Consider the following 16,145-nt stretch of genomic DNA (forward strand, 5'->3'; position numbering starts at 1 on the left):
TGGCTCATAATAACAAAAACCATAGTTCAGCACTTCCTACATGTCGGCATTGTCCTAAGCACCTTGAACACTGGTTTTGTGACAAGAGACACTATTAGGCCCATTTCACAGATGAGGAAATAGATGTAGGGTAAGCAATTTGCCCAATATGGGCTGTAAATGCTGGGGAGAAGTTGTAGACAGGGTTAGGGTGAGAGAATACTTTATGGAAAGTTAAGTTCAGCTGAAGAAGTGAACAAAATCCAGGAGGAGGCCTGCCTACCAGTGTGTCCTGCACACCAACAGATGCCAGGCTTTGTGTGGAGACCTGGTGAGAGATGAGTCTAAAATAACACACTGGGGCCATATTGAAGAGTTCTGAACACCAGTGCTCAGCGTTGGAACCTGATCTGGGAGGGAGGAAGGATGAAAAAAATGACATAATTAGCACTGTATCTTGAAATGATTAACTTTCGAATATGAACAAATTGGAGAGAAGCTGGAGTGAAAGGGATTACAGTAGGGTCCTTTTGGTCCTGATTATATGACAGATAATGAACATATGAACAGGGGGGTGTCGGCTGAAGGTTAGAGGAAGAGACAGGTTTGATAAATGTTGCAAAACTCAAATGCAAAATTTTGGTAACTGGGTGGATGAAGAGTATGGGTGGGGGAAGGGGGGCAGAATGTAAAGAGAATCCAAGCTTTCAAGTTCAAGTCACTGCACGATTGGCAGGAATTCAGAAGAGTCACTTTGTGGGGTAGGTAAGAGGGACAGCATGAGTAGGTGGACTCTGGGAAATCTGTAATCTGCTGTGTGAGCAGGTCATCAAGGTGGGAGACCTCAGCAGGAAGTTGAAAACAAATCTGGAACTTAGAGGAGTCTGAGCTTGAAGTGAAGCTTTTGGTGTCATCCGCATGAAGGTGCTACGGTAAACCTGGGGAGCAGATGAAATCTCTGGAAGGGGGAAAAGGAAGCAAATAGAGAACAGATCCTTGGGAAATATTTAAATTTGGGGGCAAGGAAGAAGAGGAGCCAGCAAAGGAGACAGGGGGAGAGGTTAGCAGAAGGATAGGAATGTCTAGAAGTATGTATCACAGAACACAAGGGGATGGAAGGTTCCAGAAGAAAAAGCTGACTTAGCAAACCCTCAGAGAAACTCAGAAAAATTAAGCCATTAGGAGTTGTCAGTTGAAAGGTTATAAGGATCTGGAGGAGCCATAGGCTAGGAGGCGGCCTCGGGTGGGAAGGAGGGGGTAGAGCATAAGAGGCAAAGCAGGGCTGCGCTACCTTTGAAGAGTTTGAGGGTGAGGAAGAAAGGGAAGACACAGTGGCTGGAAGGGCTAAGACATGTGAGGGAAGGTGTTTTGTCTGGTTCTTCAGTGAAAGGGCACCTGTTAAATCTATTTTAGAGATAAAGGAGCCACAGAGAGGGGTGAGTGAAGACGCATAGATACTGCCAGGTGGTAAAGCAAAAATAAGGAAGCAGCAAAAATATTTCCGTGGCAGAAAGCACAGCAGAATGAGGTCCTAAACTTCTTCAATCCTTATCATAAAACTCATCGGCGGGAGCAGCTCATGGAGCTGTCCTCCCTGACTCCCACGCAGCAATTCTCACAGAAATAGGGCAAGGGCCAGTTAAGAGGTTTTCCCTCCTCCTCTGGTGGAATGCATGAATGTAATGCATGCATCCCAGGGCGGAGGGGAGAGGTAGCTCTCACTATCTACAGTCTTAAAAAGTAAAATAACTTCCATCGACTCTAGGGAGAAGAAGAAATTTTGCTAATGAATTTGGGCTGGAAAATACTAGGATTTTCTTTGTATATGTACTATTAGCAGATTGCATAATTTGTAATTATGTGCAGGAGAAGGGAGGGCATTTTTATCCCACGTTTTGGGAAAAAGAAAGAGTTAAATGCACTCAGGCACTCAGGCCTGAATGTCACTTCACTCACTCTGTATGAGGCAAAAGCTTCCCAGAAAAAGAAAAAAAAAAAAAGGTAGAAAAGCAAAAATACTGATAGTGGTTAACAAGTAACGTTAAGTAGGCTTTGACTGCTGTAGGTAGGCCTGGGTAGGACAATGCTGTAAAACATTCTGCAAACAATCGGCTCCATTGTCCTGTCCTTTCCTGTCAAGGTGGTGGCACTGGACACAGGACATCAGAAAGGAAAAGAGGAAGCAGAGAAGGAAACGGAGAGGCAGAGACTGAGTGTTCCTCGGGAATGGGCACAACCTCCCTCTTCTGGGGGATGGCTGGGCACCACGCCTGCCCCTGTGTATCCAGAAATGGTCCCTGGGGCCCCATCGCTGTCACATTGCTGCACAGCCCTGGGGCATGGAGAAGAGCTTGGGAGGTTGTTAGCACATCTCCCTCCGGAGATGAGACTGGGCTCGGCACCAACAAGAAAATACCAGAGGGGATTGTCTCTTCTCCATGCCTGGATAATGGCTATTCCCTGAGACCCAGGGAAGAATTAAATTCAACGTGGGCCTTGGGTGCACTTTATCACACACTCCATCCTGAACAGCTGGGCTGCTAGGATAATTTAAAAAGAAGAGAGAACTGGCTGTTCATAATAAGTCTCTCAATGAGGAGGTAGAAAGATTTCCCATTTCTGTACAAGCCAAAGGAAGCAGAGCATTAGGCAAGTATCCTCTGAGTCTCATTAACAGAGACAACAAATACGGAAAATCCAGGGGGATTTGCTCCACATTTCTATTAGTAATGGCAATTTTTTTTTTTTACCTGAAATATGCTAGTAATTTTCTCGCGTGCAGAATTGACTTTGCCTAAGGATTAATAAATATGCTTTTTCTTCATAGTTACTAAGTATCCTCCATGTTCTAGAGACTACAAACAAAACATCACTGGTCGCCTTCTTTTTTTCTTCTTTTGCTTTATTTCTGAGAAGATAAGATAGTAAAGCCATCCCAGACGGATTTATTTTAAAGAACATGGAAATAATATGTATTTAAAATTGGGTCAAAAGAATAGATAATAGCCAGCTAGTATGAATTAAAAATTTGGTTCTAAAATGGGCAGTAATGGTTAAGAACGAAGCTGGTAGGGTCAGAAGAAGGGCAGTTTCCTCCTCGATTTATGCGGGATCCCCAGGGTCAGAGTCAGTCCCAGAGCTAAGCACGTGATAATGGGTGCCGCTACATAGAAACCAATGACTGGTGAAAGATACTTGTTAAAGATCATTTTCACCTTGAGTAACTACTGAAGTGTTTTTCTCACCATAGTTAGAACTGTGTCTCTTGTGGTCTCTCAGACTTCGTAACAATAAGATCATCTCAGTGTCTGGGTGGATAACTACCTTCTTTTCTTTCAGGCGGAGGAAAGGAATGTACATTTGCCCATTTAAGAGCAGATTTGGCTTATTAAGATATGTGTCCAGAAAGAAGGCCATCTGTGTAAGCTGTGTTGGGCTTTTAAAAATGATGACCTGACTTGTCAAGAAGTCATTCCAACTGACTCAGGTTTTCACGATAGTAAAATAGTGTTTGTACAATAGCATAAAAAATAGTATACAAAATAGCAGTGTTTGTTTTTTTTTTAAATCTGCCTTTCCTAGAACGTAAATGCCTGTCCCAGAATTCGACTGCACGAATAAAGCGGATATGGTGGCATCAAGTGTTCTCCCGTAAGAGGCACTTAGGCAACCTCCAGGTTGTCTTCTTATGAATATTCTTCAGCAAACATCTTTGTTTTCCCACCATTAATGTATTTCCTCAGAAGAGCTTTCCGTGAAATGAAATCACTAGATCAAGTGGTATGAATATTTTAAAGCTCCTCTTTCCAAACCCGTTTCTAAGGAGCTTTCCAAAAGGGTATTTATTAATTCACCTTACACTAGTCATATGTGAGAATTAGAGCTGTATTCCAGACTTACTGAGCTGCTAATAAGACCACATTACTTTTATTTGCGCTTCTTTCTAGTCTAGCGAGTTTGAAAACTTTTTCAAGAATTCGCTGACATTTTCGTGTGTATATTTGCTAATTGTTTGCTGCTTCCTGATGGGCGGGTTTATCCTTCCCAGCGCCAGTCTCACCTGCTTTCCCCATGTTTGTTGCTCCGCACAGGCTCCCATGATTCGTTCAGCTACTGGGTAGATGAGAAGTCCCCAGTGGGGCCCGACCAAACTGCAGCCATCAAACGCCTGGCCAGGATCTCCTTGGTGAAGAAGCTCATGAAAAAATGGTCTGTGACGCAGAACCTGACGTTCCGGGAGCAACTGGAAGCTGGCATCCGCTACTTCGACCTGCGTGTGTCTTCCAAACCCGGGGATGCCGACCAGGAGATCTACTTCATTCACGGACTTTTTGGCATCAAGGTCTGGGACGGGCTGATGGAGATTGACTCATTTCTCACCCAACACCCCCAAGAGATTGTCTTCCTAGATTTCAACCACTTCTACGCCATGGATGAGGCCCACCACAAACGCCTGGTTCTCCGGATCCAGGAGGCCTTTGGAAACAAGCTGTGCTCCGCCTGCCGTGTGGAGAGCATGACGCTGCGAGCCCTGTGGGAGAAGAAGTGCCAGGTGAGAGGAGACAGACCCGCTTACAAGGGCAAGGGCAAGGGCAAGGGCAAGGGCAACAACGGAACTCTGCCACCTTTTCTGTCTCAGCGGCTGGAAGCTCCTTGCAGCTCACCGCAGGGCTCTTAGGCTAGAAGGCAAAGATTATTTGGAGTGTTAAACAGACACACCTGAGTCCTGGGCTCTTGGATAGCTTCAGACTCTAGGATATGCACACCAGTTCCTGGGCACCGGTGAACTGGGATTAACACCTGCCGAATAGTTACAATTGGTTGGGCAGCCTGTTGGAAGCATCTGAATTGACTTGGAGTGGCCTGGCCAGAACCAGCCCAAGGCAACTTTGTGAAATTGGACCAGTTGGTGATTGCCATTTTTTTCTGATCTCCCATAGAATCCTTTCTCAGGCTCCTACTTCCCCTCAGGGATAGGTGGGCCCATCCTGCCTTGAACTCAATGTCAGATAATCCCTGCAGGGGCTGACAAAAGCATGTAAGTGATTCATCTCAGAGGTGTTAACATTTTAAATCTTAACAGATTTGGGGGCCTGGCCTGAGAGATTGAAGGAGGATCCAGGCCGGAGAGCATTTCCAGGTCCCCTAAGCTTAGAAGAGCCCCCAAACGGAGGCCTTGAGGGATATACTCAAGAAAAGGAACATGGGCCTCAGATACATGCTGCTCTGATCCCACAGGATGAAAGACTGTGGGAGAGGGGAGCTTCAGGAAAGGTCAGCCTCCAATTTAGACTCGCTTTAAAAAAAGAAAGAAAGCAAGTCCCTTTTTTTATTCATAGTTGCTCACTTACTCAAAGATACATTAACCAAAGCATCTTAAAGAGGCATCTATTTTTGAACTTGGGGAAGAGCTTTCAATTAAAAATCAATTAAAGATTATTCACTTGCAAATATTCATTGAGCACCAAGTGTGTGTCAAGCACCGGTCCAAGCACTTGGGATAAATTAGTAAATAAAACAAAGATCCTTGCCTTCATGGAGCTTTCATTCAGGTCTAAGAAATAGATCATAGATAATTGCCATAATAAATACGATACATAAAATGCTAGAAAGTGATATGAGCGATGAAAACAGAAAGGTAAGCGTGGTTAGGAAGAACCAGCGTTCTTTGGGTCGGAGGGTTGGTCTCAGTTTTAAATAGGTTGATGAGGGTAGACGTTCGAAGGAGTTAATGGAGTAAATCGTGTGGCTGTTGGGGAAGAGCTTTCCCAGCTGAGGAACCCGCCAGTGCCTGGTTCTGTTTGAGCCGAAGCAGGGGCCGTGGGGCTGGAGAGCAGAGCGGCGGGAGGAGGTCAGAGGTCATGGGTGATGCGGTGGGAACTCAGGCTTTCACTCTGAGCGAGGAAGGTTCTGGGAGGGTTCTGAGTACGCGGTGCTGTGTCCTGAATTACACGGTCATAGGATATCCTTGGCTGCTAGGAAGAAAGCAGGGGAGGAGGGCAGGGAAAGGAGGGGAGCCAGTGAGGAGTACTAGTGGGAAAAGTGGTCCGATGTGGGATCTATCAGAACTTAGAGCCAACGGGGTTTTCCAATGGATGGGATTCGGGGCATAAAAGAAACCGGCTCCAGGGATGACTCCCAGGTTTGGCCTGAGTAACTGGAAACCCCAGGTGGTTTTGCACACCTCTGAAAGGGCTAATGCCTTTGACACCACAGAGGCTAACGAGTTAGCTGTCGGTATCTGTTAAAATTTAAGCCACTTTTCCTCACTAAAACTTTGTAAATGATGTTTTGCCAAATATTTATCACACCTCTGCCCCTAACCTGGATTGATATCTTTTCAGACTCACAGGTCTAATTTGGAGATTTTTTTTTCTCAGTGGAGTCTCTCTTACAATATGAGATAATAGTAATAACAAGGGCACCTTAACAGCTAACCTTTACTGAGCCTTTACACTGTGTTAGGTACCCGGATTAGCACATTTAATCCTCTCCACAACACTATGAGATAGGTGTTTTGTTATTATCCTCATTTTACCAATGAGTAAACTGAGGCATGGAGAGACGAAGCGACTTACCCGAGAGAACATTCCTAGTGAGTGGCAAGAGCCAAATTGAGTCATAGGCTGTTTGGCTCCGTAGAGCTCCCACAGCTTCTGATGCTACCCCAGGGCTGTCCCCTCATCTTGGTGGTTTTCACAACTAGGAGCAGAGATTATGCTAATAAAAACACCTTCTCCTTGTTCGTGAGCCCTTATTATCAGAGGGTCTCAGAGGTTTCACAGAACGGAATAAAGGGCTGGAGATCTGTAAGAGGGCTTTTGAATGTGCGATTCAGGTAAGGTTAAATCTCAGTACAGCTAAGTTTGACAATCAGATATCTGTTATAAATACAGTTTTATAATTTTGCGCACAGATAGTGTCCTGAATGGACTTGCCACAGTGCATACCAAATTGTTCGGAAGTCTGCAGGAGTAACAGGTGTCTTCAGGAATAATGATGAGGGGGGACAGTGAATTTCTAGCAGCAGAGTGATGAGCTATCCTTGTTTTTAAGTATGGACTGATCTGTGTCTTCCAACTACAGCTACTCTGAAAATTATGAAGGAAAGACACTGTGATGACCTGTCAGAAAAAGGGAGTGTCATCCATTTGCTCTTCTTGCTTTCCCCAAGTTTTCCCTACCATGTCTCTTCTTAAAAGCTAAACAGACCTCACAGTCATCAGTGATCTACCCCCTGCTGGGGGCAGGGCCCTCCTGGTGGTTACACTTTAAATATTCATTATGTAATGAGCTGCCTTGCGTGGAACCCCCTGAGTATTTTATCACTACAGTTTCATAGCAAGAAGTGTACTACCATTCAGTCAAATTTCATTTACTCAACAATTACATCACAGCTCACCGACAGTTGTGCATCGCAGTTATGGGTTTGGAGGTACAATGAATTAGAAGATTTCATCTACGGTTTGGCAGTGTTTTGAATCTTAATGAGAAGGGAGGAGTCCATAACACTCATAAAATACAAAACAACCCCTACACAACTGCAAGATAAAACTGCCTCAAATGTACTATATGAAGGAAGGGGTTTGTAAGCAATCAGTTGAAAAATAGCACATAGCATAAATCTATAGTCCAGGAGCCCCCAGGAAAGGACCCATCAGAATAAGAGGAAGTCAGTCGAGGAATAATTTTCAAAAGAAAGTAGATTTCAAATCTGAGTCTCCAGAGAGAAACTGAACATAAATTGCTGAGCTGGAGGGGAGAGTTGAATTTCAGAGAAAAATATAGCAGAGTGAGGTAGGGCAGGTGCAAAACACAGGCCCTAGGGCAAGAGTGACTGCCCCTAGAATCCCATGGAATAACAGTTGGTTTGCTGGACCAACATCCTCGTGTGACCAGAAATTCTCCTTCTAACCCTTATGGTCAGACTGCGCAGGCGCTTGAGGAAAGGCCTAGAGCCCCTTTTGTACAATGTGTCCTATTTGCACCTTTTCTAGGGCAGAGTAAAGAACAGCACTGCCACTGCTCGGGGCCCCAGCAGCTCTGAAAGCCTGCCCTGACAGGGAAGGATCACACAGCCTCCCGCCTCTGCCACCGTCCATTCCACAAGACAGCTTGCCTCCCTTTCGGAGGCAGGAGACCCCGGGCTCCCAGCTAGCCAATTACCCCGCCGGCAGGGAATCCTCCCAATCTCCCCGACAATCTGCTTACTCTGAGCCTGTGATTAACCTCATTAACACACGTGTTTACCACGGGCATCCTTAGCAGTCAGTCAGACATTACTCAACACCATTAAAAACAACAAGATAACTATTTACCTGTTGGGTGCATCCAGCCTGACGCGCCCAAGCTCCGGGCCCGCAGGAGCAGTTTGTCATGCACCTTAGTCATGAGCGCAACACACTGGAGACCAGACACACATTCAGAGCCCTGCTCCTCAGGTGCCTGGAGCATTATGCTCTCAGGCCAGCTATCTGAGGATTGCAGTCCAGGGAGTGTAAACACGCTGGACATTCCTTCAGGAAGAGATTACTGGTGCTTGGAAGCAGGGAAAGTATACTACTTCTAGAAACCGAAGCAGCAGAGCCCTGAATTGGGACAATCAAAATAGCAACTCCCCATCCCTCGGCTGCCTGTCAGAAACTAATTAATGCTGTGGCTATGGCTTACTAATTATTTTCAAAATCACCACCAGCCCCGAGAGGTCCCACTGGAGACCCATCGCCTTCTGGAAGTCTGCCCTGCCTGGAGTAGCGCCCTCCCACCCCCTCCTAGGAAGGGTTATTCATTCAGTCAGCTTGGCTCGCGTGATTGAAACTCAGGGTACTCCCAGATTAGTGCAAGGTGTTGGTCTCAAACCCAGGAGCGTCAGTCTCCTGAGCGTAGGACTCATACCATGTAGACAACTCTGAGCCCCAGGGAGCCACAGGGCTCTCCCCAAGGGGAGGGGCATGGGTAGGATTGAAGCAGTCTGTGAATTTGGATGGGAAAAATCTACATATTTATTACCTCTCACGTCTAACTGAAAATTCATATATCCACAGTATCGGCCCTACCTGTGATTTCGTCACCATAGAAATTACAGGTATTTCCATATCACATTTCAGTTATTTGAAATACCATTTACTCATCATTAACTCAAAATGATGGAACTTATTAGACTTAAAACAAAATACTTTTATTTAATGTATTTATTATGAAGCATGTACACTCATTTATTACAAATTTAATAATATATTGATAGCTATATTTTGGTCTCATTGATTTCCTTTGTAATCCTATTTTATTTTATACATTCATTTAAAATGCAGTCTGAGAAGGGGTTTGGGATTTTACCATACTTGCAGAGGTGTTCACGATAAAAATAAAGAATTTTCAAGTTCAGACATACACAAGTGCTTAAATCTTTGCTTACTGATTTCTCTAAATATACATATACATAAAATTCTTGAATTTCTACATGCTTATACTTGTTTGCCTTTGATCCTAGCAATCAGGGCAAAGCCAAGGAATTAACATTCAGCTAATTCATCAGTTGTTCTCCTTTTTCTGTTTTGAATGTTTCAGGTTCTTATTTTCTATCACTGTCCCTTCTACAAGCAATACCCCTTCCTGTGGCCTGGAAAGAAGATCCCAGCGCCCTGGGCAAACACCACAAGTGTGAGCAAACTCATCCTCTTCTTGGAGACCACTCTGAGTGAGCGGGCCCCGCGCGGCTCCTTCCATGTCTCTCAAGCGATTCTCACCCCCAGAGTGAAAACCATTGCCCGAGGCCTGGTTGGTGGCCTCAAGAATACTCTGGTTCATAGGTAAGAATTTGCTTCTACCCCACAAGTAAGGTTTATGGTTTGTTTTTTGTTTTTTTTAAAGATTTTATTTATTTATTTGAGGGAGAGAGTGAGAAGAGAGAGAGAGCACATGAGAGGGAAGAGGGTCAGAGGGAGAAGCAGATTCCCGGCTGAGCAGGGAGCCCGATGCGGGACTCGATCCTGGGACTCCAGGATCATGACCTGAGCCGAAGGCAGTCGCTTAACCAACTGAGCCACCCAGGTGCCCTATTTGTTTTTTAAAGAAAACTTATCTTGATTCTCTTCTGAATAAACAGCAGTAAAATCATATAGTTTGAAGATTTTAGGATAACAAAACAAAAAAACCTTATATTTGAAAAAGCTGTGCATTTGAGGCGGTTTGCATTAAACGTGGCCAAAGGGCCTCTAAATACTTTGTTAAAATATCTAGTAGACCGTAAGTATTCTCTGAACTTTGATGCTCAGGCAAAGCGCTTTAAGCCAATGGCAGTGTGTTCACTTCTGGTGTGTGATCACATCCCATACTTGCCCCCGCCTTTCAGCTGGCCCAAGTACTCACTCATTTAAAAAGCATTAAATGAGAAGAGCTGTGCCAGGTGCTAGGGATTCAGAGGTGACCTGCAAAGGTTTGTCCCTTCCATAGCGATGTTGAGTCCTGAGAAGCAGCTTCGGATGGTACCTGCAGCACCATAGTTTAACACACTTCCTCAGAGCAGAATGGATTCTGACTGCACCATTAGGCAGGAGAAGCTCCAGATATTTTATATTCGATGATATTCTTTATCAAGGACACCACAAATGATAGATGTCATCAAGAAAAAGCGTGACTTGCATATCTGTACACATATGTGTGCATGCCTGTCGATGTGGCTAAAGGGAATATTATCAGTACACTTGGAGAACAGGGCATCCTCCCAATCCAAGCTGAGGAAACGAATATGTTCGGATAACAAGGGCTATTTACAGGACTCGCTTCGGTTCCTGAGTTCCAGGTGGTAAGTACCAGTATTTAGGTAGTGAAAGATTCTTCCAAAAATGTGTCTCTGCCTATCTGGTTCTGAGTTTGGATAGCATCACTCCAGATAACAGGAGTGCATCTGGCAAGAGTTCAGATAGCAAGAAGCACCTGAACTTTTATTTCCTGGTGAAAACTCCTGCTTATCTTGGCCATAAACAAAACCAGAAACCCTTACTGTGGGGCTCGACTCAGTTCTGACTGAATTACTTATGTTGAACTTGGAAAAGAGAATGTCATAAAGCAGTGCTGTAGCTCGGAAAGGTCCAGAATGACAAACTTCCTTGTTTTCTATGTTCATGTAACACACCATTTTCCTCATGTGGTTGGCAAACTTGTAGATTATTATTCACTTATTCATTCATTCATTCAACAAAAAAGATTGAGTACTTAGGAGGAGCTAGGTCTAAAGATACAAGGGAAACAATAGAGTCTGTCCTCATGGAACTTAAGTCAGTCAGGAAAAATAAACATGTACATTTCTGTAAAGCAGTATGAAAATAACATAATAAAGTCTGTGCAGAGAGTTGTACTAATAAAGGAGAGAGTATTTAAAAATCAGGATAAGTTATATCTGTATACTGTATTTAGAATATAAATTACCCTCTTGCAGACGATTTCATTTGATTCTTAAATCAAGCCAGCCTCCAGGTCTAGAGCGCATTATTGCCCCCATTTCAGCTGGGACTCAGTAAGGTTAAGCGACCCAGACCCACATAGCTGGTAAGAGTCAATAATATGCTCTAACTCTGGACTTCTGACTGTTGTGCTGTTGCCCTTTTCCATATTCACCACTGACTTGAATATAGCGTATTTCATCGCTCCGCTCCTTTCTGCTCCACTGACCTGTAATTGTCTTACTGGTCCCTGAATCTGGTCAGATCTTCCTGGTTACAGCTGTGAACCCACAAAGTCACAATGCTTTTCATACCTGTAAATTCCTAGAACTTTAATCTGGCTGTAAAGGAAGCACAAAGCTTTCACTTAGTGATAATGATGGCGGCATGTGCCCAAAGCGAAGGGATCCTAGCATGCCAGAGCCCTCGCTGGTGGCAAGCGGATGTCTCAAGGCTGGAGAGATACTTGGGCCTCTCCACTCTGCTGGTCTCAAGAATATTACAGGGATGCAGCATGCATTCCTAGGCCTCCACATCCACTGAAGGGAGAAACAAAGTCAAGAGTTTGTTCCCAAACACCAGCAGGATGAGTGGCTGTCGTTTCCTCTGGGCAATTGAACAAGCGTAGGAGAGAAGCATTTCTAACACCCAAGAGCTCTGTCCTAACTGAAGTACAAGGGGTACTCTCAGACTGGTTCCTGAGCACTGGTTACCAGCTTAACCAAGAGGAAAAAGATCAGATAGGTATATTTTCCCACAGTTGTAGAGGTGATTTTTTTTTTTCAGCAGGAAGTTAACCTAACTCTTAGGTGAAACTTTGGACCTAAGATCTTGTTTGCTTTGGTTCATCACCCTGAAAGGAAGCCATGGAAAAGAGCCATTCTGACTGAATTTCTATGGTAGATTTCCCTAGATTCTTAGAAACCTCCCACTGAAATCAAATGAAAGCAAGATTTGCCTAAGTTCCAGGACAGATTTGCCTAAGTTCAAGGAACAACCATGGAGCCATAGAAGGGGACACAGACTGAAGTCAGAAGCCTGAGACTGAAGCCTGATCTGATCCCTGTTATGGGCTGAATTCTGTTCCCTGGAAATTCGTATGTTGAAGCCCTAGGCCCCAGTATCTCAGGATGTAGCCATTGGAGATTGGGTCTTTAAAGAGGTGACTAAGTTAAAATGAGGCCATTAGGGTTGGCCCTAATCCAGTCAGACTGGTGTCCTTATAAAAGGAGGAAATTTGGACATGCAAAGAGACCCCAGGGTTGTGTGTGCTCAGAGAAAAGGTGACATGAGGACACAGCAAGAAGGCAGCCATCTACCAGCCAAGGAGAGAAACCTCAGAAGAACCCAAACCTGCCAACATCTCGATCTTGGACTCCCAGTCTTAGAACTGTGAGAAAATACATTTTTGTTGTTGAAGTCACCCAGTCTGGCATTTTCTATGGCAGCCCTAGCACACCAATGTAGTCTCTTAACAGGGTGGCCTGGTCAAATTTCCTGAGCTCTCTGAGCTGTCTCTTTCCCGCCTCTTAAAGGATTAATATGACTGCACAAAACTGTAGAGTCTTAGCATGAAAATGCCTACCACAGTGACTGGCACAAAATAGGCACGCCATCTCTGTCTGTAAAGAAACCCAAGAACACAGAGGGTCAGGCTGCTTCTCAGTCGGCTTCAAAGGCAAAGGGAAGTTTCAAACCGACTGCTCTGCTTATGGGACCTGGTGCTTCACAGGCCTGTTGGCAATATCTGGCTCAGCCGTCTGCACTCATCTCTCCTTGCTAAAGGCCAGGAGTTAAGAAAATAAAGCGGCTTCTCCTCACAGGGAGTTCTACATTTTCCTGTCCTTGTACGTAATCCTGGTTATTTGATCCTTGCCTTGAGGAAGGTTGATACGTGCAACCTGAAGCTGACATAGAGCTCTTTGTCACCGGAGACCGCAGGTGGATGCCTTTCCCACATTTCTCTGCTCAGGCTCCAAGGATCCCCTGGAGTTGCTACCAAGCCTTTAGTTCTCATTTCCCCATGATGACCAGAAGATGGCGCCAACATTTCATACCTAAACACTGACTAGGGGATTTTTTTTTTTTTCTTTTAAGAAAGCTCTGCACCCAATGTGGGGCTTGAACTCATGACCCTGAGATCAAGAGTCATCATTGCTCTACTGACTGAACTACCCAGGTGCCCCCTGGCTAGTGGATTTTAAAAAAGAAGTATTGGGGCACCCAGGTGGCAGTCAGTTGAGTGTCTGACTCTTGGTTTTGGCTCACATTGTCGTCTTAGGGTTGTGATCTCAGGTCGTGGGATGGAGCCCCTAGTGGGGCTCTGCGCTCAGCTCAGAGTCTGCTTGAGATTCTCTCTGCCCCCCAGTCTGTGTGTGCGTGCGTGTGTGTGTGTGTGTGTGTGTGTGTCTAAAATAAATAAATCTTTAAAAAATAAAGTAAAAGAAAAAGAAGTCTTGAATGGGTCAGGCTCAGGACTATAGCGGCCTTCTTGTGGGCCACTGTATTCCAGGTCTCTATCGCCAAGGGAAGACTACTTGTGGCACTTCGTTCTTGGCCTTCAGCTATCTCTACCCTACACTCTAGCATGTATGATTTCTTCTCTCGTGCCAAACACTCACATAGTGCTTGCTATATCCCAGGCAAAGCTAAGCACTTCACCTATATTACCTTATTTAATTCCCCCTCCCCAAAATCTACATGAGATAAGTAGTAGTTTTATGCCCATTTTACAGGGGGAGAGACTGAGGCAGGAAGAAATTGAATAAGTTAAGGTCAAATTGAGGTTATTAAATCTTTGGGAGACCCGGTTAAAAATGGACTTACTCCTGTGATGGCAGCTTATTAAATCCTAATTAACCTACTAACATAAAAATGCAAATTGGTTTATGAGATGCGTTTTATAGCCCATGGCCAGTTCTTGAGTCCACTGAGTGAGAGGAGTGCCCCAGGACTGATCATTGTTTTCGTGAGAAGAGGCAAAGAAATGCTAGCAAGGCCTGGACAGGGTCATCTAGGAGATTGAGAGGTCAGGGTGTATGCTCAAAGCGGGGGGCAGCTTGGAAAGAGAAGATGACAACCAAGGAGATCGTCACCAGAGGAAGAGAAAGGGGGCCCTCAAGATAAAAGTGTTTTTATTTTTGACCCCCTGGAGCAAATCCTTCCTAAAAAGTCTCCAGTCCCAGGATGGCTGGGTGATTCGGTTGGTTAAGTGTCTGCCTTTGGCTCAGGTCATGATCCCAGGGTTCTGGGATCGAGCCCTGCATCGGGCTCCCTGCTCGGCGGGGAGCCAGCTTCTCCCTCTGCCTCTGCTCCCCACCTCCCCACCCCTGCTCTTGCTCGCGGTCTCTCAAATAAATAAATAAAATCTTAAAAAAAAATCTCATCCCTTAACCAAATCATAAGCTATGGGTTGTGTCTTCCTTAACGTCTCCCTGGATGCCAGACTGTGCAGTACACTTCACTTCGCCCTCGCCTCTACCCTCCATGGTATTTACATTTCCTGCTAATACAGAAGGTATCACATTAAATTGTTGTCATTTGTTGATGTCACTAAATGATGAGCTGCTTCGGGCAAAACATTTCTGGATATCACATGGAAAATCCTTGAATTGTAAAGTGTGACCAACCGACTGTGTTTGTGAGACCACTGAGTAAGCAGTGGTCCATTAAGAAGCTACTCATACTTCTGGAATGCTATATCCATATGGGAGAAGTGAACCCCACCCCTCCTGCTTCATACCATATATAAAAATTAGCTTGAGATAGATTTTGGATCTAACAGGAAAGCTAAAGCCATATGCTTAAAGAAGAAAACAGGAAGACATTTTTGTGACTTGGGACTAAGCAAAAGTTTCCTAGATAGATCACAGAAATTATAAAAAAAAAAAAAAGAATTTAAGGAATTGAGCTCACCAAAATATGCCATTAATAAAGTTAGTAGACAAGCTATAAGCAAGGTTAAAATATCAAAAAGCATATCCAAGAAAAGACTAGTGTCTAGAATATATAAATAATTTCTACAACTCAACAATTAAAAGAAAGAGAAAAAAAAGAATGGGTAAAAATTGAGCAGGTACTTTCCGAAGCAGACATACAAATGGCCAATAAGTACATTACAAACGGCTCAGCCTTATTAGTCATCAGAAGAATGCAAATTAAAACACTTAGATATCTTTACATACCCACTAGAATGGCTAAAATTAAGAAGACTGTGCCAAATTTTGGAGAGGCTCTGAAGCAACCAGGACTCTTACACTTTGTTGATGGGATTATATAATGGAACAACCTCTTTGGGAAAAGATCTGGAAGTTTCTTATAAAACTAAATGTAAGCCTACCATGTAGTAAAGGAATTTTAGTCCTTGATATTTATCCAAAAGAAATGAAAATAAATGTCCACAAAAAGACTTAGATAAGAATGCCCATAACAGTTTTAGCCATAATATCCAAAAATGAGCAATATCCCATTTATTCATGAGTAAGAAAATGGATAAACAAACTACAGTATATTCATGCAGTGAAACAGTACGGTGATTAAAATGAAGAACAAGCTGCTGATGTATGCAACAACATGGATGGATTCCAAAACCATAATGCTGAGTGAAAGAACCTCACACAAAAGAATACATACTGCATGAACTCACATGAAGTTCTAGAACAGGCAAATGTTTTTTTTAAAGACTTTATTTGACAGAGAGAGACACAGTGAAAGAGGGAACACAAG

General features: G+C 44.1%; 1 protein-coding gene and 1 long non-coding RNA gene across 2 annotated transcripts in view; one reads left to right on the top strand and one right to left on the bottom strand.

Moving 5' to 3' along the window:
- The window catches only part of PLCXD2 (phosphatidylinositol specific phospholipase C X domain containing 2), a 43,406-nt gene that overhangs the window by 25,728 nt on the left and 1,533 nt on the right, over positions 1–16,145 (top strand). The window contains exons 2-3 of the mRNA XM_028110484.2: positions 4,071–4,531; positions 9,547–9,788. Coding sequence (XP_027966285.1) covers positions 4,071–4,531; positions 9,547–9,788 — 703 coding nt within the window. The remainder of the gene's footprint in view (positions 1–4,070; positions 4,532–9,546; positions 9,789–16,145) is intronic.
- The window catches only part of LOC114214698 (uncharacterized), a 32,449-nt gene continuing 19,218 nt past the window's right edge, over positions 2,915–16,145 (bottom strand). The window contains exon 3 of the long non-coding RNA XR_003610474.2: positions 2,915–4,510. This is a non-coding gene — a long non-coding RNA (uncharacterized LOC114214698). The remainder of the gene's footprint in view (positions 4,511–16,145) is intronic.

The sequence above is a fragment of the Eumetopias jubatus genome, unplaced genomic scaffold, assembly GCF_037043125.1.
Source record: "Eumetopias jubatus isolate StellerSeaLion01/CBP00866 unplaced genomic scaffold, mEumJub1_p1.0 scaffold_1, whole genome shotgun sequence".
NCBI lineage: Eukaryota > Metazoa > Chordata > Mammalia > Carnivora > Otariidae > Eumetopias > Eumetopias jubatus.